General features: G+C 36.7%; 1 protein-coding gene and 1 pseudogene across 1 annotated transcript; one reads left to right on the top strand and one right to left on the bottom strand.

Moving 5' to 3' along the window:
- Nucleotides 1–1,321: 1,321 nt before the first annotated feature.
- LOC132126951 (beta-1,3-glucosyltransferase-like) lies at nucleotides 1,322–13,674 on the bottom strand (annotated as a pseudogene).
- A 555-nt stretch (nucleotides 13,675–14,229) lies between these two features.
- On the top strand, nucleotides 14,230–23,218 carry LOC132127336 (hormonally up-regulated neu tumor-associated kinase homolog A-like). The gene is made up of 9 exons (XM_059539142.1): nucleotides 14,230–15,234; nucleotides 17,338–17,630; nucleotides 17,822–17,877; nucleotides 18,221–18,356; nucleotides 18,446–18,573; nucleotides 19,690–19,816; nucleotides 19,915–20,083; nucleotides 20,170–20,323; nucleotides 21,204–23,218. The coding sequence occupies exons 1-9, from the start codon at nucleotides 14,992–14,994 to the stop codon at nucleotides 21,989–21,991; spliced, it is 2,094 nt and encodes a 697-aa protein (XP_059395125.1). The 5' UTR covers nucleotides 14,230–14,991; the 3' UTR covers nucleotides 21,992–23,218.
- The last annotated feature ends 3,330 nt before the right edge of the window (nucleotides 23,219–26,548 follow it).

Here is a 26,548-nt window from a genome sequence, read left to right as displayed (position 1 = left end):
TAAGTGGTTGCCATGGAGCAATTATGCAGTTGCAAAGTGGATTTGAGTGGTTTTTAGCATGTTGTTGTTTGGATCATAGAGTGTACTGGGTGGGGTAGAAGGTTGCTAAAGGATTCGTAGTTGTTTTAATTGTAGCTGCTTCTCATTTCGGAGACTGCATCCTCCTGCATAGGTAATCAAGGATGTCTTATTTAAGAAAAATAAACATTATAAAAATTACTCCTTGTGAGGTTAAGAAAAAAGTATTTTTTTTTTTTTTTTTTGCAATTTAACAGTTAATTTTCTTAAATGTGACTGCCCCAATGATGTATGCAACATTCAAATGTGAAGGTGTTCATTGCTAGTGCTTTACTATGTGGTGGATAAGGGGATCTGAGTTCATTTTTTAGCAGTTGCTTGGTGGTTTAGATGAATAAAGTAAACTAACAAAAAAAAATGAAATTAACCGTGATTAATAACATTTAATTATACTTTCATATTACAATAATTTCACATTCAAGCTTCAAATCAATGTATAAACAACATAAAGATATTTTTTTATATTTGTTTAGTGGTATCTTTTTTATGACTGAGGGCAAGTATCACCAATACTACTGATGTCTCTAGGAAATTGTTCTTTTCTTCCTAATATTTAACCATTGACTATAACCATTCAGCCATACAGCCTAATTAAAAGATGTCAATATTAACAGTTATTAGACTTTAAAAAATAACAAATTCTAATTTAAGTGAACTTAAAACAATCTTCACATAAACCCATTATAATAAATGTCATATATTTACCTGAGCCCTTCAGCAAGTAGAAAAAATATAGAAATTAAATAAAGTTTAACTATTAACTTAAATATTCAACTTAAATATTATTACATGCATTACATCAAATATTTAGCAGTTCACTCGTACCCGGCCACCTGCAGGTTCAGAGTGTTTTTAATGTTAATGGGGATCTAAGGGTTTTTTAGCATGTTGGTTATTACATATGCTGAATTCCATTTGTACTCGGAAGTTGGAAATTCCGAGTTCCCAGTACAAAATTTAACTGCTATATTGGCATGAAAACACAATATATTAAAATAAAAGCAATACATTTTTAGTTGACAGATTAATTTAAAAAAATGAAAACTTGAAAACTTGAACACGTATACCAATGTTATCCATCAACCCTGTTTACATCACATTTTTTTCCATTTAAAGAGATAAAGAGATTTTATATACTTCATTTAAAAGTAATCCTTTTAAGAAGTGACCTCTATAAAAGTCTCCTTTTTACTCCTCTATGTAGCATTGTCCTAAACTTGTCAGTTGCAATGTTCTTAAAACATCAAACCAGTAAAAACCTGATAATGGAAATACCAGCATTAAATTCTCTTACTGAGAGGCACCTTGTAGTTTTACGACTGCCTACAAATCTTTCTACAACCCAAGGAATCCATCCATGCAAAGAAAACAATACAAATAAGTTTGTTTAACTAAAGGAACTATGAAGATACATTTGAGCATACAGTTTAAGATAGCATTACATTTGAGATTATAATATCCATCTGAAAGGGCAAAAAGAAGATAAAAATCAATAAATCATATGAGGTTAACTTCACAAAAAATATATCCTGCTGTAAATTTGCAGATGTTTTACCAACACTGATAGTTATGATCTTTGTAGCCACACACAAAATGTTGTAGCATTAAATGCTGCCTGGAAAGTTTGATAAAATCAAACTCTGAACATAATCATGCAAATCGGTGCAATTACGGCTGACCAGCGGCAAAATGGAATCTCTCCTGGAATATAAAAAAGCAATAATACCTGTCATATTATACAGTATAGAGAGACTAAAGAAGGGGACTTGGGGGAGAACTGTCTTTGTGAGTACAATGTTTCTGAAAAGCTATGATGGAAATTATTGTAATTATTCCCTTTTATTATTTTCTATCTGTAAAGCATGTCTCGGTGGGCCCTTTTGCTGATTTGCAGGCTTTACTTTTTTTTTAAGACTGAAGGATCCAACCCCTCATAAATCTAAACTAATTAAAAGCTACGATAAATAAAACATGCAGTCATAGATATTTATAAGAAGCAAAGATTTAATGACAATGAAAAAGCAGAGGTGAAGTGTGTAATTTCTGCATAATAACCATCAACTCAATAAAAAATCATTTATTTTAAGATTCGGCATAATTAATAATGTTAACTAAACGCAATACCTCATGGTAACATTTACAACTATAGTTTTACTATATTGTTATATTGTTATATTGAATATATTGTTAGATGCAAAAATTAACATTGAACAAAATGTATAAATAAAGTACTGGTCATTATAAGTTTGTTACCTAAAAAGCCCTGACTTCACCTTTAAAGTTTGGTTAGTTATGATCAAATCACTGTCTTTATCTATTTCTGGAGAACAGGCTGACTACACCCACGTCTATCTCCATGAAATCTTTGACATGTTTTAACAGCAACAAAGACGTCAGGGTTTCCCTATGAAGAACATAACAGATATTTAAAGCAGTTAGGTGTCTGCTACCACTCTGGGAATTACAGTATTTGGGTCAAAACCAAAGTACCTCTTGTTCCAACTTTAAGATGTAGTATAGGACTTAGGACCATTAAGTTATTACAGAATGTCTGTGTGTCAGCTTTGAGAGGACACTTAGTATAAGGTGGCTTATTTCGAGGAATCTGAACTTATAGGCCTTTGATTATCACAAGAACAGCATGTGTGAAAAGCCACAAGCAGGAATTTGGCGTTCACATTTGAAGATTGTCATTTATTAGGGCATTAGTGACTGTGAGATATTAATACGCCTTGACTTTCTCTTGGCAGTCTCTTCTGAACAGAACGATTTGTCATAGTTTCATTAATTTACATGGCTGAGAGCTTGTATAAATCTCTCTGAACAATTGGTGAGGTCCGTTAGCATTTCTAGTACTTACACATGCAGACAAGGTGTTGATGGACGTAGCACAATCTCCTGTAGAGGACAAGCTGTGTAGCTCTGAGCAAAACTCGTTCACCGCAGTCAAAGCAGGACCTCTCCCTTCCTCCCAAATATAAAGGGAAATCTGAAACATCACCAAAAGAAGCAAAGCATGACTTCTTCTAGGAATCAATGACTATTAAATGTTGCACTTAAGAAACAAAGTTAAAATAAACAAAGAACTAAGCACTTCAGAAATCAAGGAAAGAGAGAGTATCTTGCAAACAAATAGTTCACCCTAAAATTAAGAGTCACAGTAATATGCACCTGTATACCTATAATTTAAATAACAGATTTGCAAGGAATAATTAATTAAGGAACTGTTGTAATGTTTTATAGTGGCTTTATGGAACTTGTGAGCTTCTGGTCACTATTTACTTCCATTGATTTGAAAAGAGCAACATGAACGTTCTGCTAAACATCATCTTTTTGTGGTCTATGGAAGAGAAGAATTGGACGGATTTGGAAAGACTTGACCAGTAAGTAAATGACAACAGGATTTTCATTTTGGGAGAACTATACCTTTAAGAACAAGACAGATGCCAGTTGGTAAGACCAGAGGGTTCTGAGCAGACTCTTAAGAGTACTGCATCAATAGAAATCACAAAAGTAGCACTGAGAGTTCTCTCTGGAACATACGGTCTCATTTTTATCAGTGAGGGAGAGAAGTCATGGCAAGAGAAAAGGAGAGAGACCGTCTTTCAACGTCAAAAAATTCTAAACCCTTTAATGATGACAGCTCCTGTGTGAAATCAATGAGGATTAATATATACACAGATATTCCCGTAGGCAGATGGCGCATTATTTCAACAGGAGATGCCAGACACTTTGAATTGAGATGTGACACCAAAGGAGACTATAGAGAAAGTGCATTATATTAGCTCAGAAGAGATAAGACGATACATCTGGAAAGAGGTAAAGAGTCTGTGTCTGGGTTATTTTGGAAAATGATATTTTTTTAAAGATGCTTTGTAACGGGTGCATTAGAGCAATTTCCATTACAAATATTCATGTTTATTGTAAAACCCCAAGCACTTCCACTGGAAGATAATGAATATTTGCCAAACCAACAGATATCTCTAGGGCATTTGTACATTACACTTAAATATCTTGAGCTCTTTCTCACGTCATGTTGAAGGTCAGTTGTGAAATCTGATTTGGGCGGCTCATAATTCACACGTTCTGCAGTTCTGAGATACCAGATCAAATGATATCTGTATTAAAAGTGCAAAGCAACAGTCTACAGCAGAGGTACGCAAGAAGCACAGAGATGAAATCTGACCGCTTAGCCACGGGGCAACTGAGGGCCCAGCCAGCAATGAAGTCAGGATAAGTGAAGCTGTAGGGGTCCTCTGAGAAAGCATAGTGGTGGATAATTGTTGCTTCATCATCATGGAGGGGTCTGCCCAGAAACCACTTCTATGGAGAAAAGACACTGGGGTAAGAGTTATTTTTTTTGCAAAGTGCTGTTTCAAGTCCGCAGGAGTTTTTATGTTTTGTGTTGACCTATCTACTTGTTCTCCAGGGAATGTTAGTTCAGGAGTAGGCCTATATAGCAATATCCAAGATGTTGTGGTATAAAAGTTTGTTTTCAGTTCAGTGGCGATGAAAGTCAAAAAAATGTTTAAACAGGGAGGACAGAACAGCCAATCCTGCTTAATTTGTGTGCAAGATCCAAGCAGTTGCACGTAAAATCCAAATCTGTAATGCCCTCCCATAATTTAACTAACATTATGTTTGGGTCTCTTAAGGAAAAAAAACAGTACAGGTAACATTTCACATAATTAAGAACAATTTATGAGAGGATAGGCCCTTAAGGGCTTCCTTGCAGCTTCTTATGATGGGATGTCTGAATTTAAAGTGACAGAGAAGTTTAAGTGTTGCGTGTCCACAGAGTGAAAAGTACATTTGGTCGAGAAAGTAAACAAGGACAACACTTTCAGCTGCTTTCTAGGACTTTTGCACACCCAGTCTCAGTGACATAATTTATGATCAGTCAGTCAACTCAATCAGTGACATGCTCTCTTAGTTTTCCTGATTCAAATACAACGATTGTTGCTATAAGAGAGCCACAGTAAACAAGCCATGAAATCTTCATATATAACTTTTGCAACAACTGAAAGACTGAAAAGTCTGCAGCTCACCTTTCTTGTCTTGAATTTGCTTAGCACCTGCAGAAGGTTGTATAAGTTCATGCTGGTCTCTTCTTCCAAAAACACAAACCATGAAGATGTTTCACAGTATAGTGAGTCAAAGCTGAAGACAATAAAAACAGATGCATAAAATGTGTTTAATAAGACAACTTCTTGAATCAACACTTGTAATTCTGACATGTCGAGAGGTGCAGTACATTCTTTGTTGTGTATATTTTTGAGATTTACCGTGGCAGTGCCAGAAGAATGCTGCACTTCCCATCATAGCCTGACAATTTGTGTGAATGAGCACAACATCTGGTAAACTCTGCTATACAGCACAGAATCTGGTAACAACTCAAATGAACGACACCCATTTAAAGGTTTTGGTCTCAGTCTTATTCATAACTCAATGCATTCTATAACAGGAGACATAGACTAAGGCAGAAAACAGGCCTTCATGCAGGTGTCAGAATTGAAAGCTAAACATTTAACAATTGAGATGCACTGATATGCATGGATTCACACTTAAACAAAATATTAAAGGAACACATGATTCAAAAATGAACATTATGTTGAAACAGATATTTCAAAATATTGAAAAATTCAATTTAAACATTTCAATTAAAATGATATGAAGTCTTATATAAAATATTTTTAAGTAAACATTAATAACTCCAAATGACATCAAAAGTAACTTCTAGCATTTCAGAAGTTGGGATTATGGCTCTACTACACTTGTTTGAACTTCACATTGACCTTTACGGAGAAAGGTCAAGGAATGCCCATTTTAAATGAGAAAAGGTAGGAGTAACGGGACGCCAGAGTGTACCTCTATGTACCAAATGTACTTGGAACACCAAAACATTTCAATGATGAATGTGATAGCAGAGAGTTTGAGGTTATTCAGAATGTGCTGGAAAATTAAACAGATGGAAGATCAAAAATTCAGCATTTGGGAGTTGAGATGAGTAAAGATGATGTGTGTAATTTATGCATTCCAAAAGAATTTCAAAAATTATAGCCCTGTAAGACTTGAAGAACCTGAGACACTTTGATCTTCTGAGATACGAACAATAAAACAGTGTATTAACATTCAGACATCTGTTCCCATAACTCAATGAAAGAAGATGCGGGGAAACTCCTTTCTCACTTATACATTGTTCCTTTTCATCCACTTCCTTCCCCTCACCTATCCTTCCTTTCACTCGGCTCACTCTGAATGATAAACAGCTAAATATAACATTTGACGTGAATGCAAGTGATATTCACAGTCATGTTTGGTATCATTGAATTGTCTCTGGTACAGGTGCAATGGTGGTCTCAATACAAGTAGTAGACTAAAAGGTAATGAAGATCCTAAGAGTTTAGAGATATGTTGCTTACTGTAGAGGGTGTGCCATTTTCCAGAGTCTTTCATACAAATTACCATCTATCCCAAAAAAGGTGTAAACTATCCATATCTAGGCATTGATAAATGCAGATTCCAATTAGTAGTCACCAGTGGCATAGCAAGTCAGCTTTGGGCCCATATGCAAAAAAAAAATAAATAATAATTGTCAGAAAATGAAATTGACGATCCTGACTCGCCATCTCCTCATTGGACATGTCTTGAGAAATGAATCTTTACAAATCACATAATGAAGGAGTTTTAGTTTTTGATTTTAATTATTTCATTTTAAAGAAGTAATTTGAATATTTCTATAAATATATGTATTTAACATGTCTGTGAAGCAAGTATATGCTGAGTTTCGACTAGCTTTTGTGAAGCGCTCCTACTCAAGATTCAAGTTTGTTTTCTTTATTTTACAAAAGCACAGCGTTTTGTTGATATTGTGAGTGCACACAAATAAAAGTAGACCCTTTACAGTTTTGAATGATTGATTACTCTTACATTTGAGAGCAAAGATTACGGCGTATTTTAAGTTATTTTCACTGTTATTAAGAATAAAAATGTAAGTGATTCTGTTATTGATGTTTCCTGCACAGAAAACGTTAGCTTCCACTCTCTTTACAAACAACTGGATATACACCTAACAGCACACATTTATCTAGGTTAAATGTTTAACCCTTATGCACTGTTGGTTTGGGGTGGATACTCGGGCTGTTTGGGGTCTCACAGACCCAAGGCAAAAAACTGTAATTTTGTAACAAAATATTTTTTTTACAAATGTAATTTAACTCCATTTATTAATGTTTTTACTCCACATTTGTGCCATTTTTGGAGGATTTATTATTTTAATTTATATAAAAAGCTTTTTTTCTTTTTCTTTTTTTTTTACAAAAATAGCTTTTTATTAGGTCCTAATGTTTAGAATTCCTAATTGAATTTCTTGTTGATCAAATGGCCAATATGCCACAATTTAATGCAAAATCTATTTAAAAATAAACACTTTTAAAATAAAATAAAAAACATGAAGTTTTAGAGCCTAGATGGCTCTAGAGCAGTACTCAATGGCTTACATGCCATTTCTACATAGGTAGTAGGTACAGATCTTTCCAGAATTTTTTTTTTTGTGTGTGTTTTACCTCCATCGTGGGCGTGGTAGTGGTGACCCCTTCAATTTTTGTGTTATCTGCATTGTAACATTTTGACAATTTTTTTATAAATTATGTAACAAAAAATATAGATTTTTTATAGTCTCCCATTAATGTCTATAGGTGAATTTTCTATTTTGTGGTCTGATTTGTGGTGGATGTAGTGATTGCTATTTGATGCTGAACAATTTGTGGAATTAAAAATTTGTCCTTAGCCAGCTCACTCAAATGTACATGAATCTGGATTATTATTGTTGTTTGAGTGAGCGAGCATGTGCCCATAACTAATCTGTTGCATAAAATATGGCAAAATCACTTCCATATTAGAACATATTGTGCAACCTCACTATTCACTCCTCTCACTCTCGAGAATTCTGTCTTGTCTGAGAGCATCTGCAGCAAAATTGTCAAATAATGCAAAGTGTTCCATTATGAATACCAGTAAAAACAAAAGTTTTTTTAAGCATGTGAATGAAGCATTGTTTACAAACAGGTTTCCAGAGCAATGTTTAAGCTCCTTTTTCCTTTTTTGATGCAACTCAACCTACGGATGGCTTACTTATAGCTGTCTCTGCATTATTAAGGTGCAGCAAAAAATGCACACATCACCCTTAGCATAAGAAAGAGACTATATTTCAAAACATACTGAAGAACACTTAAAAAGTTTAAGTTAAATTTAAATCTCTAATGCTGAAATCTACTTCATGAGGATTTGAGTTAATGAATGACACCTGAATGTCATTGTTACATGGTAATCTTTTTTATTCTGATCTTTGAAGGCTCCCAGACAGCTGTATTTTTTAAAGAGTGACAAAAGTAGTGTTGTTGCCTAAAGTGCCAGTTATACTGCCAAAAGCCTGAAGATGATTATGACAGAACCTGAAGAGAAAGAAAACAATGAGGAAAGAAGTCAGGCCTTTTGAATTTATGCACGGGAAACACTTCCCAGAAGTGGTTTCTACTGCCAAGTCACATCCAGTCATAGGGCTTTTACTTATCATAGGTTCTCGCCCCAGCACATGGTGGTTAATGAGCAGGGCTGATATTTCAGACAGGGTGATGTTTGGGAAACATGTTCCTCATGCTGTAGCACTGAGATGCAAACTGAAGTGTTAGCACCTTCCTGTCAACAGCTCCAATCCTCCAAAGAAATCTTGATGAAAAAATAAATGTCAAGATAAACAAACCTGAAACGACCTCACCTGAGAAAATATAAGGCATAACAAAAAAATCCTTACCTAAGGCTCTGGTATCAATAGCACTTTTTGCAAATATGTTTTTACAATAGAAGTCTGTCTATCTGTCTGTAATTGTATTCCTTTAAATTCTAATTCTTAATACATTATAGCTCTTTATTGAGTATAACAGTTATAAATACATATGTTCTACATAAACTTTAAGGCTTTGTCAAGCTGAAATACACTGTTTTGATATATCTTACTTTATAATTTATTAAGAGAGAGAGACGTTGAAAAAAAAAGGTTTCAGATAGTGCCTTTAACATAGGATTGTTGTGATATATTTTTGTACAATTCAGCACAGATACATCTTCTAAAAATGCCAAACTTAGTTTACAATCATAAATTGAGTATTGTGAAATCAAGGAAGATGGTTTCATGATATTCCGATGTATATTTTGTGACTTAAAGCCATGCGTATGTGTATTACTGTCTGAGCACTTTATTTTTATACAGAACTGCAAGAAAAAATACAAACAGCATATCACATTAAAGAGCATTTAAGTTAAACCAAATATTTCAATATTAATTACTACTAAAGTTGTAGATTATTACATTTCAGGTTTGGGGGAAACTTACTGAATTAAACAATTATGCTATATTTCATCCACTTACTTTGCGATGATTAATTAAATCAAATTAAAGCTGTTCAAGTAAACAAACATTTCCAGCCCATAGAGGATTATTCCAAATTAACTACAGCCGTGGCCAAAAGTGTTGAGAATGACACAAATATTAATTTTCACAAAGTCTTCTGCCTGTTTTTATAATGGAAATTTGCATATACTCCAGAATGTTATAAAGAGTGATCAAATGAATTGCAATTAATTTCAAAGTCCCTCTTCGCCATGAAAATGAACTTTATCCCAAAAACATTTCCACTAAATTACAGCCTTGCCACAAAAGGACCAGCTGGCATCATGTCAGTGATTCTCTCATTAACACAGATGAGAGTGTTGATGAGGACAAGGCTAGAGATCACTCTGACATGCTGACTAAGATAGTTTGGGGCATCTGGAATAAAGCTTGTCCGGAGAAGAAAATCTAAGCGCTTCCATCAGTCCTGTGTCATGCCAACAGTAAAGCATCCTGAAACCATTCATGTGTGGGGTTGCTTCTCGACCAAGGGATTGAGCTGTCACAATTTTGCATAAGAACACGATGAATAAAGAACTGTGCAAAAACAACCTCAAAGAGCAACTGCTCCCAACCATCCAAGAACAGTTTGGTAATGAACAATGCCTTTTCCAGCACGATGAAGGACCTTGCCATAAAGCAAACGTGATAATTAAGTGACTCGAGGAACAAAACATTGACATTTTGGGCCTATGACCAGGAAACTGCCCAGACCTTCATCCCATTGAGGACTATTTTAGGACTGAAACAACAGTGCCATCACGTGGCCAGAAAATCAGGAATCTGATAAACATAAACCATAAACATAAAGGTTTTAATTATATTGTACACTGCAAAGATGGCACTGAAGTGCTTATTAAGTGCCGATTACTACAAGTGTCTTTTCACTGCTACTTACTGGTGACATCAATTCATTTCCACAGCTATTACAGCTATACTTTGACACATGGGAGTCTGAGATGGATCTGAGCAGGCATAATTTAGTCTTGACTTTTATGTGGCAAAAGATCAATACACTTTTTTTTTGGTAAATCAAGAAATTGAAATTCAAGATTATCATTTTGCATTGTATATCTAACATCTTGATAAAAACAAATAATAATAACATTAAAATTACTGCAATATAAATAATTAATAAGGAACATAGTCATATCTTTACCAAAGCATTTAAAAAAAATTAAGTTTGCTAAATGAAACCAAAACTGCATTTTACAGATTTACTTTTATATACAGTACAATGTAAAACTAAGTGCTTTAAGGTTTGAGCCTGATGGGGAAGCGCTGTTCTTCATTGTTCAGCCCTGTGGGTGTGATATGAGTTTTTTAGGCTCCGTATCACAAAAACCACATCCCACACCTCTACCAAAGAAGATGAGAAAAGGGAGGAAAAAACTGACTTCATAGCGCCTAGCAGAGTCAATAAATTTTTCATATGCCTCAATTTGATCAAATTGGTGTAAATGCAGGTAATTACATCCTACTATAATTACATGTAATTCTGATTATTGCACGTGATTATTAAATGTGATTATTGCACAATAATCGGAAAGAAGAAGCCACTCAGCAGTAAATTGGTCAAAAATTTGTAGATCACTTCTAACTTGTTTCTGTGAGAGACAATATGAAGCATAAATGTTTCATTCAGTTAAACTCTAATAATGTACATGCATTCTGTACACAGCCACACACACCTGTTGGTTTTAACTCATCAAGCTAATCAAAGTATTCAGGACTATTTCAAAATAATGAACAGGTGTGTTGGATAAGGTTTGGAAGTAAACTATGAAGATCACAGGCCCTTCAGGAACGTAGTTGACTAACCCGTGCCCTACAATATCCCCTTACTCCTAAACCTACCCCTCACAAAAAACTTTTGACATTTTTAATAAAACATTATTTAGTATGGTCTCAGCTATTTTAATTATTAAAGGGGTCATATGATGCGATTTAAATTTTTCCTTTCTCTTTTGAGTGTTAAAAGCTCATGGTGTATAAAGAAGATCTGTTAAGTTACAAAGACTAAAGTCTCAAATCCAAAGAGATATTCTTTATAAAGGTTAAGGCGGCTCATTATAACACGCCCCCAAATGTTTAAGTCACAATGTGGAAAGATTTGCATAACACTGCCCAAATGTTCACACAAAGAAAGAAGGCTTAACTTTTATTCTTGCTGTTGCCACTGCTGTCATATTGTGGAGATGATGTGTGTTCTGTTGAGAAAGCAAAACTACTTTGTTTGACCTTCCAAATAAGCACACAACTAGAAATCAGTGGTTAAGTTGTATTTACAACACTGTTCCTGAACAGCTCAACCCAAATATTCAGATGTAGGCAATGCATTTTTACGGAGGACGAGGACTGTTTCCTGGGAGAGTAGCCTACAATGCCGGTGTCTGTTTCTGTAAAGTGGGGCAATTTCAACTTTGTAAGTACAGTTTGGTGCTTCTGACTCACACTCTGTAAGTACGTCTTTATATTTAAAGAATTTGCCACTGACTATTCAAACGCTAGTTTTGCAATCACAAATGTAGAAATGGTTTTACGTTTAAAAAAGACAATACAAGTCATTATAATCAGTAATTATGTCCCCACTGGATACAACAAATGACTCATTTATAATGGCTTTTATTGTTTTTGCCTCAGGACACACAGCATCACAGTATGGTAAGGGGCATAACATTTTCGTCACATGCTTGAGATCTTCGGCCAATCAGTGTACACCTTGCTTTTCAGAACAATGAGCTTTGTAAAAATTGACACATTTCAGAAAGGCGAGGCATAGATGTACATTATGTGGGAAATAATGTGGGTTTTTTTACTTTAAACCGCATAAACTCATTGGATTAAACATCAAATACACAAAATAATGTTCCCAGTCATATGACCCCTTTAAATAATTAATAATTGTGAATCATGTTTATGTTTTTATAGCAGTGTTATACCTATGTAATTATACAAATTTCTGTCTTCATAAATTATATAATCATGCAAACACCCACCCACATAATGCATAATTGCTAAAAAAAAAAAAAAAAAAAAAAGCCCTTATTTAACAAAGAAGACAGAATAAGCTTTCAAAGGTTAAAGAGTTAATGTGAAAATGCTTTCAACGTGTTGTCAGCTATTTACTGAGATGACTTAAGTGCATTAAAAGGTTTTTATTTTTTTAATGGGCTGTAAATCAGGTGTCTGTCAGGGCTCTGCTCTGCCTTGAGTTTGAACCAAGAAGTGAATCTCACGAGTCCCCATACTGATAATTATTTGGAACGCACAGAGCTTTATTTAGATTCATATATTATATGCATAGTATGGATAAATACTATGTTTCTTCTTACTTGTGAGATTCCGTCGTTAAAAGCTTTGCAAGAAGGCACTAAGAGAGATGGGAAGAATATAAAATTTAGTTGTAAGCATCTACAAATAACATTTCTAAAAAAACAAAAACACACACAAACACAGCTAGACTACACTTTTTTACACGCGTATATTTAATTTAATTAGGTCCGTGGAAATTGACATTATTTGTAACAACAGGTGTGTTTTCAGTTTTGAGAGAAACGAACTCATTTAGCTAAAAGTGGGAAGCGATGATTATTATGCGGAGAATGTGCACGTCACCAACTCACCAAACGAGGGCAGAGAGCAGCAGAAATATATGAAACTGGGTCCAGCAGTATGTCCAGACAGCTTTGAGGACCTTTAGCGAGCTAAGAAGCTCAAGCCGGCTGCAGAAGGATGGAAATCGAATACACCAGAATCAAGCCGTGAAGCTAGTAATGTGCGCCCTCTAAAGGTCAGCGGTGGCATGATATAATGATCCATAGCTACAGGTAAATATTTATTTAAATAAAGAGGGTAATAAGATGGCCAGGATCTTACCATTTATTGACATTTCATTGCAACAGCTCATGCATAATGCATCCAAAACAGAGGTCTGATAGCATACAAAGGCTGCTAAGGACAACAGGCTATTCTGATCCTAGTCTGGTCTTTCACCTCATGTACCTTTAAACAAATAAAATTCCCTTGCTACTGGGGAACATGAGCTTTAAAGAATGCAGAATGCATAGATAGATAACTTGTCTTACATCATATTACCGATAGAGGGCGCAATAGACCTACATACCTTCTTTCATGGCTCGTCTCATGACCGCATGGTAATGTAAACAAGCTACCAGGCTAGCCGGGGTGAGGTGACGCAATAGTGTGTCTTATTAAAAAAAAATATTCCATTGTTGTGGCGGTCTATTAATCATGTCAGGACAGTCGTCGCTGAGAGACTACAACTGATGAACGAATAAAACCCAAAGCACTCATTTACAAAAGACGTGTATAAGATACTGTATGATTAATATTATGCAATTTAGGGAATTTATTTGAAAGATTTAAAATGACATTGGTGTCTTTCTATTATTATTTCATAGGATAAGGTGTTTCATGGAAAATCTTTAATTGGCAACATGCTCAATTACATAAAAAAAAACAGTCTGAGGCACACTTGGGTTATTTTACATTATTTGACATATTTGTTATATTATTGCCAAGAATATAAAGTGCTTGAATTATTGAAATAGACAATGAGGAATACAAACACGGTGAGGTAATAAAAAATAAGGGGATAATAAAAGATAAAAGGATGAGGATGAATTTATGTAAAATGTGGAAAATACAAAGTTTAATGTTTAGAAAATAATAACAATAATAAAATGTAATTCTATATAATGCGGTAAATGTCATTAGCAAATTACTTAAACATATGCCATGACATCACTGCATAAAACGTGTTTGTGTGCATAAGCATCTCTGTGTCAATGAATAATCAATAGATAATTTAGTCGCGACCAATAGGTCAGCCAAAAGCGGTCTACGTAAACCATCACCGGGGAAAGCTGATAGAAATCAAGTATCACGGCGAATCTGACCCCTCGGCAACATGCCCTTTGTTGTCTAGGTAAGCATGGGAGAGGGGTGGGGTTAATTTTACAACTCCGGGGTGGGAGGAGCCTCTGGCTCCGGTACGATCACTGATTGGATCAGATTTCAGCCCGGCGACTGAGATGGGATTTTCTAGCAAATAAGAAACGCCCCCACCCCGTGCAGAGAAACTAACTACAAACAACAAATGTGAGAGAGTCGGCAGTCAGACACTCACTTCTCATTCAGATACAGTGAGGTGCTAGGAACTTCGCTTAATCACACGGAGACATTCGCATGTTAACAGGACGTTTTGGTCATTTGATTTAGATTAGGACCGAGAGTGGCTTTATTCATTATCCAATGACGACTAAAAACTATCACAATCTTATAGTTTGCGTATTGACAGCCAGCTGAGCAAAACAGGTGGTGCGTGTGTCAGGGTTTAGTTTAGGGACAGGGATTCAGATGTCCCATTCTCACAGAGGACTTCATAGTAAGCAGTAACAGTAGATTCAGAGGACAACAGGTTTTGTTCAACAGGCGCAGGGATGCCCGATGCAGGAACAGACATGGGGACGGACAGCGGGAGGATTTTGGGGGTGAAAGCTCCCCTGGCTCCCGCAGGAACAGAAAACAGCCCTCCTTCGTCTCTGAGCAGCGGTCTTCAAGCTGACATCCTCCGAAACTTTTACCACACGAAAAGTGTTGGGAATTATCTTATCGGGAGGAAGCTGGGAGAGGGATCGTTCGCCAAAGTGCGAGAGGGGCTTCACGCGATCACCGGCGAGAAGGTGAGAAGATCCAGTGTTTGACGAGTGTTAGCTTACTTGTATCTAAGTAACACTGTAAACTCGCATATTGATAGTGTTTCTTCAATATAGCCTACAGGTATAAAAAGTGTTTATTTCATTCTATAAGCAAACGAAGACGAAAGCATAAATCATCCTGTCAATATACATTAGTCTGAATCCATCCAAGACCACAACTGTTGCATTTGTTATTTGCTGCATTTAGTTTATCTATTTATCCATACCATTGCCTGAAGAAGAAATTGTTAGTTGAAAAAAATAACACAACTTAAGTCCAAACTGTTTAAAATTCAGCCTATACATCAATGCTGTTTTTTTTATACTACAGCTAAGTTCGTCTATTTGTTGACATTGTATGAATATGAAAACTGCAAGTTAAATATACATTTTGGTTAACTGACTTCCCCTCCCCTCAGTGTCAATGGCAGGCAAGGGACCATGCCTTTAATGCATTGTAATATGTTATTCAGTGATTAATTCTAAAACAAATGTTTACTGTCATTGTTAGGTTAAAAGCTGAATACTCGTCAGTAGATGTTTTCTTTGGGTGCAAAGAATGTCAGAAACACCATCCTCTGATTATCAGATTGAGTTGTTTCTCACTGGTCTCATGCTCCTCATCATGGAAATTAAATTAGGCAACAGAGACAATCCTTGAGCCTGTTTGCATTCAGGTGTCTGTATTAATCTTAGACCCCCCCTAGAGAAAGTGTGTAGTCATTCAGAATGAATGGATAAATACGTATAATGACTCATAGTTTTTCATTTTTTTGTTTATGCTGCATGATGCTATCTCTGTGAGTGGGGTGTGATTTTCTTTAGAACTGGCTGCTGGCTTCCTTGGAAGGATATGCTATGGGGTGGAGCTGCTATTCACTGTAGAAAAACAAATGTAGATTGCACTTCCAGTGAATGACCTGAAATACCTTCTTAGCATATTAGGGATTTGTTCAGCCTTCTTGCCTCGTTTCACTGTTGCTGTGGGAAGGAGAAGAGGTCTGTCCCGGGCGATGATGCAAACGCCAGCAATCACAAAGAGAAGCGAGGCTGCCTCGTGCTCCTCTTGTCTCCTGCCTCGCTCTCGTTCTCTGACATCACCTAGAAAAACAGACGGGGTGGGGCGGGGCTCACGATCGGTGGGCGACAGCACATGCTTCCCCCATGTATGTTGTGAGCATATCTAACCCACTTTCACCCTCGCCGCCTTTGTCTGCCAGAGAGAAAAACAACATGTTAGTCTGAGGCTTTGGGGGTCCTCCCGCCACCCCCCTTTAACCATCGACCACAAATGTCCCCCATCAACAATGCTTGCAAAACAGGGTGCTTTGATCCAGAAATGTCGGATTAGGATTTTAGGGAATTGTTTAGGGAGGGGATTCTGCCCTTTTTTCTCAGTACGTCTTTTGACATGCACTTCCGTTGACGTAATTGATCCAATTATCTTCTCAATTGGCCATGTATGAGCAGTTTGCTCAACTGTTTCTTTTTGTACCTAATGATTTGTGGTTGCACGGCAGGTCACCTCTTGAACCCTCCTCGAGTCATGCTCGGGGGGCTCTTTTATCAAGGCTATTGTTACAGCATACAGAGGGACTTTCAACCCAGGACAAAGAAATCCTGTTTGATAAAGAACAAAGACCCTCTCCTCCCACCTTAATCAAAAATAAAACATTGAAATGATGCAAATTATTTTATATATATATATATATATATATATATATATATATATATATATATATATATATATAAGGGGGGGGGGCTTTGTTTGGCTCAATGTTTATACAGCATTAGTCGACAAATGGGTGGTATTAAAGGCCATTTGGAGATTTCTCCTTCAGCTTGAGGTGTTCCAATGGCTACACATCGGTCATTTGTCCTTATCCCTCCCCCACCAAGTCCTCTACAGGATCTCAGGGTTGAACATTCAAACCTGGAGACGTGAGGAGACAGGCAAATAAGAGTCCTGTCTGTCTTAGTCTGGCTTGCCTCACCTGATCAGGGCTGTTAGAATAATTCTGTACATCCTCTAAACACTCCAGTTGTATTTTATATATTTACTAAATCTTTTTTTTTTATTCCCCACAGGTGGCAGTAAAAGTGATTGATAAGAAGAAGGCCAAAAAGGACTCGTATGTCACAAAGAACTTGCGTCGTGAAGGACATATTCAGCAGATGATCCGGCACCCCAACATCACCCAACTGCTGGACATCCTGGAGACGGACAACAGCTACTATCTCGTCATGGAGCTCTGCCCTGGTGGAAACCTCATGAATCATATTTATGAGAAGAAAAGGCTGGAAGAAAGAGAAGCCCAGAAATATGTACGCCAGCTAGTCATGGCGGTGGAGCACCTGCACAGGGCAGGAGTAGTTCACAGGTGAGAAACGAAGTGTAAAGTCATTAAAAAGGGAACTTTAAGCAAGACTTTCCAAAGAAACAAAAAATTTGAATTTATGCAGAAACCATAGGTTGATACTCCAGATAATATTGTGTCTTTGTTTTAGTTCATATAGCTGGTTTGATAAATTAAGGTTGTTTAAATAAAATTTTCTGTCTTAATTTCAACAGAGACTTAAAGATTGAAAATCTCCTCCTTGATGAACAAGACAACATAAAGCTGATCGGTAAGTATTGTCCGAGATCTAAATTACACAGGGTTTTTAAATTCTACTTAAAGTACAGCACAAACTCTCAATGACTCCTAATGACACAAAAGTGAAGTGGCATGGAAGTGTTCATCTTTAGCATGTGGTGAAGACTGATTGAGCAATCAGTATCTCATTAAAAATAAATGACCTCCTCTTTGTGAGACGGCTGACAAACGCATGGCTTTTATTTAGCAGCTGTGTGTGACAGACAGGGTTAGTGCTGGGCAGCCATAAACCCTTTTGCACCCCTTCTAGTAGGAACAACAGTCCCTCTATGAGAAAGTACATGCAAATACCCTCTCTCTTTTTTCCCATACAGATTTTGGACTTAGTAACTGTGCGGGCATTCTGGGATACTCTGATCCCTTCAGCACACAGTGTGGCAGCCCAGCATACGCCGCCCCTGAGCTTCTCTCAAGAAAGAAATATGGGCCCAAAGTGGATGTCTGGTCAATGTGAGTTCAGGAAATGTGAAGCACTGTGTTCCAAGTTTGCATTTGGGACATGTTTCTGAATTTAACTTTATGTATGTGTTTCAATGTAGAGGGGTGAACATGTATGCTATGCTGGCCGGCACCCTACCATTCACCGTGGAGCCATTTAGCCTGAAAGCACTGCATCAGAGGATGGTGGACAAGGATATGAACCCCCTACCTCCATCCATCTCTTCAGGTATTGAGAGAACTGCATTGCTGAGTTTCCCAAATGTTCTTCAGGACCACAAAGGTCCCATTGAAACAACAAGAAGCAACTATTACATGCTAAAAATAAGTTTTGTCCTCCTACCAATTAGGTTTTTATGGGCATCATGCTCCAAATGTTAAAAATGAATGCACTCTTTGTAAAACTACATGTTTTTTAGTCCAGTATGATGCTTTTGAATGCTAAATGCATTTTTTTTATTACAACATACTCAAGAAGTCATACTTAAAATTCTCAGTGCAGTTCCGTCGGCTCATAAACACATTGCAAACGTGCCAGATAAGTGGTGGCCTCATTTTTTCAACCACAAGAAAAACTTGTTTTAGTAACAAGGAATGATTTGCTTTGTTCAGATTTGTTTACAGATTTAATTATTAACCTTCCACAGAAGTAAGGTGTTTCTATAGTATGTACCTTAAGGCCATGTCCACACACGCACAACAGCTGACAATATGTGCATGTGCACGTTGTGTTGCCATGGACCAATCACTTTCCAGCTTCTCTTTTGTATTAAATTTGAAAAATGTTTTTGACCAATCATTCTTGTCATGCGCTTATATTTATATATTAAAACAGATTATGAGGTTTATGAGCACAGATTAGTGGAAAAAACAGCTCAACAGCGTTGAAGTGCAGACTTTACTCAGAATGCAAATACGACATGATGATGTCATCAGTATGCTAATGAATGACATTTAGCGACATTTAGCTACTTTTCAAGCAGGGTTTAGCTACTTTCCATTGAAAATAGTTGGCAACACTGATCATAGCATGCGTTTACGTTTTCATGTGGACATGCAAGTTTTTTTGTTTGTTTTTTAACGAAAGAAGGAAAAACTTGGGTTTATAAAAATACCCATGTACATGTGAACATGGCCTAAGAGTCATCTCATCTTTGTTCTTCATTGAGTGATATGATGCAAGCAGAATTCCAGATAAAATCTGTTTAAGAATAAGATATAGTAAACATTATGATTAATTGCATTCTGTTTTCCATTGCATTACACTTACATGATTGATCTCATAATAAAAAGAAAGATAGAAAGATAGCTCAAAGGCCTCACCTCTTCATGTATGTGTTTACAGCTGCCACCCGTCTGCTGAAGAAACTTCTCGAGCCTGACCCCGACAAGAGACCCAACATCCACCAAGTGATGGCAGACCCATGGCTGCAGTTGGGAAACCCTCATACTGGAGTTCCTTACTTAAATAGGTTAGTCACCTAATATGTTTGCAGGTCAAAAGTCAAATCTCATCTCTTAGATCTTCTATGACTTATTATGGCCTAAACTATTTTGTTGTAACTATCAGGATCCACATTAAGGAGATCAACCACACAGTTCTGCTCCACATGACAGAGAAAATGGGCTACAAACACAGTGAAGTTCTGAGCGCTGTGCTCACTAACAAAGCTTGCCACACGCTGACTGTGTACTTCCTCCTCAGCAACAAGATGAAGAGACTCTCAAAAGAGTACAGGGTAAGTTAGAGAAAACAATGACATTCACATGCCTTTTAAGCATTTCAGTTCGTTCTCATGAGTTTAACATTGTCTGGTTCTCACAGGAGAAACAGTACAACATTGAGAAGGAGAAAAAGAGTGAGCTGTTCCAGACTCAATGGAGGAAGCACGTTGAGAAGATTACGATTCCACCCAAGCAGACGCCCGCGTATCTCGCTGTGAACAAAGGTCCCACCAAAGAGAAGAAACAGAGAAATGGTGAGAGCCTGAAACTAGACTATAGACACAGTACAACATAGACATGCACATAACTGATGTGACAATAATTGTCTGAGAATGAGAATAAATACTACATAAAATAGCTGCTTGCACAAAATTTAAGACTATAAAATGTACAAAAAGTTTGCCTACAAATCCACCACTGGCTCTGTACCCATTTACCTAAATTCATTACTTCAGACTTATGTGCCCTCTGCAATTGAACGGTGCTTTATTGTGCCGTCCCAAAGAAGCACAAAGTCACTTTCACAGACTTTTAAATTAAATGTTCCCTCCTGGTGGAATGACCTTTAAACATTAATCATGACTTCACCAGTCACATGTAAGAAACCTGAAAACAGAAACCTGTTCCACTCACTTGATTGGTTGGTTGCCAAGCCATGTGACTATACTGAAGTATTCAGAGCCTCAAAGACGCTTCAACTCAATATAATAGAGGACATAGTTCATTAACTTGTACTTAACTTTTTCTCTTAGATCGATAGCCACAAAAACTCGAGTTTACTCACCATCACATACTTCACCATCACCTCACCTGTAAGATTTACTTTCTTTTGAAAAATGTCTCAGTTTGTTTGTTTGTCTGTCTGTCCTTACAATCAAAATCAATTGGATCCTATGTTGTTTTGCCTCATTTTTCTTTTATAGACAAGAACAGTCAAAACAACCAGCAATTTAAAATATCAAGTGCTAAACCTCAAAAGACATTCTGTAGCCCAGCAGACTTTCACTTTCTGTATGACAGAGTAATGTAAATATTAATAGAAAATATATCAGCCCACTGTTTAGTAATTGCTTGTACAGATAACACACGAGTTGGATCTCTTCTCAATCAAACTCTTTCCTCTCTCATTTTCAGGTCTTCTGAAAGCTGTGACTGGAGGTTTTAAAGATGTTTACTCAGGACGTGATGGCTGCATCACCTCATCCTCTCTGGAGTACATGGAGATCCACCCCCTTTACCCAACCCCACAGTCCACCCCAACCCATCCTACACCCGAGACCCAACCAGACCAGAAAGATAGATCCAAAGATTCCCCAAAAGCTGTCAAAGTCCCCGCTCGCCCACCTTCCTCCCTCGGTGCTCATTCCTGGGCTTCCGCAAGCAAGGAACCCAGCAAAGACAGTCCTCCATCACCATGGTACAAGCTGACCAACGGAGAGCTCTCTCCACCTCGACATGTGTCTGCTTTTCAGCCCGATAGCTCGTACTTGAAGAAGGCCACGATCCCAAGCATACCTGCTGTCATCGTCAAACCTCAACCCAAGAAAGCTTCAGAGTGGATGAGCTACACGGTGTCCAGCGGTAGCCCACCTAGCAGCATGGGAAACAATGAACCCGACAGCCCACCTGTTCACATCATCAAACCTCAAGCCAAGAAAAGTCCTCCTGCTTCAGAGCGTTTGAGCTCCTCAGAGTCAAGCGGTAACCTACCTAACAGCAGGGGTAGCGATAAACCAGACAGCCCTCAGCACCGCATCAAGTTCCCTTCCATGGGCATCGGGCAGATTTTAAAGAAAAAGGTGTCCCCCTTCAGGATTCAGCTGTCATTCAAGCCAGAGCGTGTGGTGGAAGTGGAGTCTCCAACTCCCTACCATATGCAAACTCTGATCTGTGCCACAGGGGCTCTCAAAACCCTGTGCTGAGGAGAAGAACTTTTAGATTATATAAAGTCAGATGTATGCAGTAACATGTTATCTCACCAACAACGCTTGCAGTTTGAGCAGTTGGGCTTCCCACTCGTAGACCAGATATATTGCTAACCCCCGCAGGGAGTCATTTGGCATGTGTCATATACATAGCTTGAGTGAAAGCTTGCAGAGAACATATAGGCTCTGAACACTGTGTAAAATTAGCCCTAGGACAGTAGACACTGAACATCAAGTTCACATGCAGCAGCACATACAACACGAATCTAGTCCAAGTGCCATGTAGCAGCTTAGCAACAACCTTTAACGCACAATTGTTCTGTGAAACAATGCTGTCACTGCCCACAATAATGTGTGTACTAATGTGTTCATGTACAGTAATACTACGAAGACTGTTAATGAATGGTTGGAGGGGTTTTTGACAGCGTGCTTATTTGATCAAACAATATTAGTGATTTTTAAGCTCTTACTGTATTTAACCTCAAATTGTAATGACACTCAGGTCAACAATGCTGAACTTTTCTAATTGCCTCACTTTTAAACCTGTAGTGAAACTGTCAATATTTGATTGGTAGATGACATTTCTATTGTTTTTTTTCCCCTTTATAGGGGATTGCTGGCATTTTGTATAGCCTTAAATATAATGCATTCAGCCCTTGGGCTGCAATGGAAGATTTACAGTGTTATTTGAACTCTTAGTGTATAAGATTCATTCTACCTACGAAGTAAATGTTGGGTGAAATAATAGATTGTGCAATAGTGTGTATATATTTAATGGCTGACCTGGTTATTACCAGGGTGGTGTTTTCTCTCCCAGAAGTGTCTTTCATTCTATGTGTTTGAAGGTGATTCATGCTGTCAATACACATTAGATTTACAAGGAAGACCTCTTTCACAGTCTTCACGTGCACCGAAGAGTATAACTGTGAAAAAAAATGTTCTCATCACAGCTACGCTTTTGCATGCACACCAGAAAAAAAAATGTGATGTCAGTTTTTGGTGACACGTCTTTGTACTTTTGTTATGTTGAAGAGCAATTTGAAGGTCTTTTGTAAGTTTTGTATTGTTTTGATTATTGCCAAGTTAAAAAAAAAAAAAGATTTTCTAAAGATGTAAAAAAGATTTTAAATATTTATATTTAAAAATATTCTTTCTTTTCTGAATTTTCTATTTTAAACCGGCATGTATTACTTCATTGACACAAATAAATGCACAAAACCTAAATACAGATTTGTATTTCTTTTATTCATACATACATAAAATGTTTCTTTTTTTGATGGTATTTAAACGATTTGTCACGAAGTCATTTACAGAGAAACAGGTGTTGGTGTAACTGTACGCTTTTCCCATGAGAACCCAGCAATAACCATTAAATGAGTGACAGCGGAAAGACTCGGTCAGATAATCCAGTCAGCTGCACCCTCACATGCACAAACACCCATATTATACACCCTCTCGTGCCCCCAAACAGAGACGGGAGGGGGGGGGGGGGTGACCCACAGACATGTACATTCAAGGCCTAATAAGTCTGTGCGGGTAAGCTGATAAAAGCTGAAGGACAAAAGAGGCTGCAAAGTATATTAAAACAAAACTCTTTGTTTACAAAGGATGGCACTAGTCGAAAATCCGATCAAGAGGCGAAAACAAGCTATGACAAAAATTTAAAAACAACAACAAGAGCTGGAGATATATTGGCTGTGAGAAGATGTAGAACAACATTTACACCAAACATTTTACTGCCCACAATCCATTTTACCTTAAAGTTTTAGCTCTGACTGATTCAAGAACATCCATCAAGCCCTTAAAAAGAACTGATAGAGTTCTGTGGTAAAGTGATGATATCAAATGGAAATATGAATCTCTTCTACTCTTGAATATTTTCTACTCGGCCATCTAAGCCTAACACAAGAATAGAAGGGCTCCACAAATGTCGAGTTAACCTGCTGACATCATAACCTGAGCAAAAGGAAGGATAAATTTTCTGTAAAGTTGCTTTGTAACGATTTGTATTGTAAAAAGCGCTATACAAATAAACTTGAATTGAATTGAATTGAATTGAATAAAGAAATCACGGATATCCTCTCTAGTGTCATCAGCATTGGACTAGCAGGGCATGTTAATGTGGCAATGTCGCAAGTTAAAATCCCCAACCCTTTGGACAAGGTGCGCAAATCAGTGTTTACTGTCGTTACATGGCTAAGACCATCATTAGAGTCTAAGTCAAATAAAGGCCCTCTTGCTGCATTTAGACCTCTTAATCTCTCAATCTGTTTGGGTTTAGAACCTGATTGAGACTAATCCTATTTTCAAAGGCGTTTTTTTTTCAGCTCAGGAATATTTTCTTTGTGTCTGAAAACAAAACAAAAACAAAAGACAATCTTCACTGGTATAGTTTTCACGTTTTCAGGGTGAGTTTATTTTTGAAAGTCTGTTTCTGTAAGGAAAGTTTAAAGTTTTGTGTGGAATATCGTCACACGGTAAGGGGAATGTTGTCAAAATTAAAAAATTCAACTATTTTAGACTTTTCAGCTAAATCTGTTTATAAAACACAAAACTCTGATTCAATGTAATGTAAAAAACAAATATCTTAATAAATATATTCTATGAATGTAGAACTTTTAAAACATGTGACAAATTATTTCTAAAACACAAAATACTTTCAGTACAATATAAAAAGTATTGTTTTGGACAACAAATGTAAAAAAATAATAATAAATAAATATATATATATATATATTGTAATGTCATTACATAAATTATATAATTAATTTTAATATATGGAAAATTGTATTGTAATTATTGCCAGTCAATGTAGATATTTTGTAAAGTTCCTACTCTAAGTATATCAAAACTTAAGTTTTGATTAGCAATATGCATTGGTATTTTTTTTTATTATTATTATTATTGTCCTATCCTAACAAACCATCCATCAATGCTTATTTATTCAGGTTTCAAATGATGTATAAATCTCAATTTCAATTACTGGTCCTGGATCACAATTATGTTATCCTGTAAAATAATATTTGCATACAACATTTAAGAAGAAAAAGCATATTCTGTATTTGTCAAAGTTCAACATATCAAAATTCTTTCAACAATAAATGCCAAGTCCAATGAAATGTTGAGCCGAATACAGGAAAATGAGAAGGCAGCTGTTCCAGGCAACACTCAATTTGCATATAAGCAAGAATGGACTGGCAAATCCTGTTTTGAGCTCCGCTGCTATTGGAGGGTTTGTCTCTACAGTCCTTGTGTCGATTGCCTCACGGGGCTATTTGCAAAGAAGTACCCTTCACTTAATCAGACTGTCTACATTATTGATTACCAGGCCACCAGTCCTCCAGGACAAACTGTGTGCGCGTGTGTTCATGTCTGGACATTGAGAGGGAGGTGGATGGGGTGGGTAAGATCATACTGAAAGTGCAGCGCATCAGCTCTTCAGTTCAAGTGAGATGCACTCTAAAATTTCAGCCAGCATCCATTAATCAAAGTGACAGCGGCTGGCAGAGAAGGTGGAGAAATTAGGCTATGGGAGAACAAATACATAAATTAACAAAGACAGCAACATATGTACAGTTCAGTAGTTTTTCGTTGGTGAACAAATCAATGTTTTTAAATATTTTAAGTCACTTTCTTTTTCTAAATTCTTACATTTATCATTCACCCTTTTGAACTGCTTTAGTTGGAAAACTCAGTGTTGTGAAGGAACATTTTCTTTTTGGGCTCATGAATGAATATGCTTCTTCAATGACCGGGTTTGAGATTCGAGGCACTGAACCGATGTTGTTTGGGAACAAAATGAACCAGACATTAAGAGATGGCATTTTGTTCCTTTATTGAGATTTGCTGTCACCCACATTTTAATAAAGAACTAAAAGACATTGCAGTTATTTAATAAATTGGTTGAGTGAATAGTTCAATGATTCGGAACACATAAAAACACTCACCTTTCAGCACCTGTTAAAACCAGTAGAACAGGACACTGAAGCAAACAATGAGCGAATCTCAACAAATATTTTATGTAACTTTTATCTTGTTGAACGCAATAAATAATAACTATAAGATTTTTATAATCATTCTATACAACTAGTAGTGTTAACTGCACATATAAGAATAATGGCACACTATCCACCTTATTTTCAATGCAGAAGTAAGTCTATGGGTGAGATTTCTGGTTCATTAGCCATCATGAAATAATGAGAAGAATAACAATGTGCAGTTAATGGTAAAACTGTTTGCAATACAAACCAGTGTCCTCATTATTAAGACAATACATTAAAAAAGTATTGTAAGACACACCTATTTTCAATATCAATGGGCTGTTTTGTACAGCTAAAAATAGCTGGAGGCAATGAGACCAGAAGCTAGACCTATAAAAAATATGGCTGTACCCACTCTTATGGGATGAAAAAGGTGGATAACCCGGCTTCAAAGAGCTTTAAAGTCGCAGATGACAAAACAACAATATGCACTTCTTATAAACTAGGGGTTGAAAAACTCCAGATTTTTTGTATTTTTAAGATTTATTTTTGGAGTTTTTGCCTTTTATTTAAT

Source organism: Carassius carassius, chromosome 45 (genome assembly GCF_963082965.1).
Source record: "Carassius carassius chromosome 45, fCarCar2.1, whole genome shotgun sequence".
Taxonomy (NCBI): domain Eukaryota; kingdom Metazoa; phylum Chordata; class Actinopteri; order Cypriniformes; family Cyprinidae; genus Carassius; species Carassius carassius.
The sequence above is the reverse complement of the archived record's forward strand: the minus strand, read 5'-3'. Positions and strand labels throughout refer to the sequence as shown.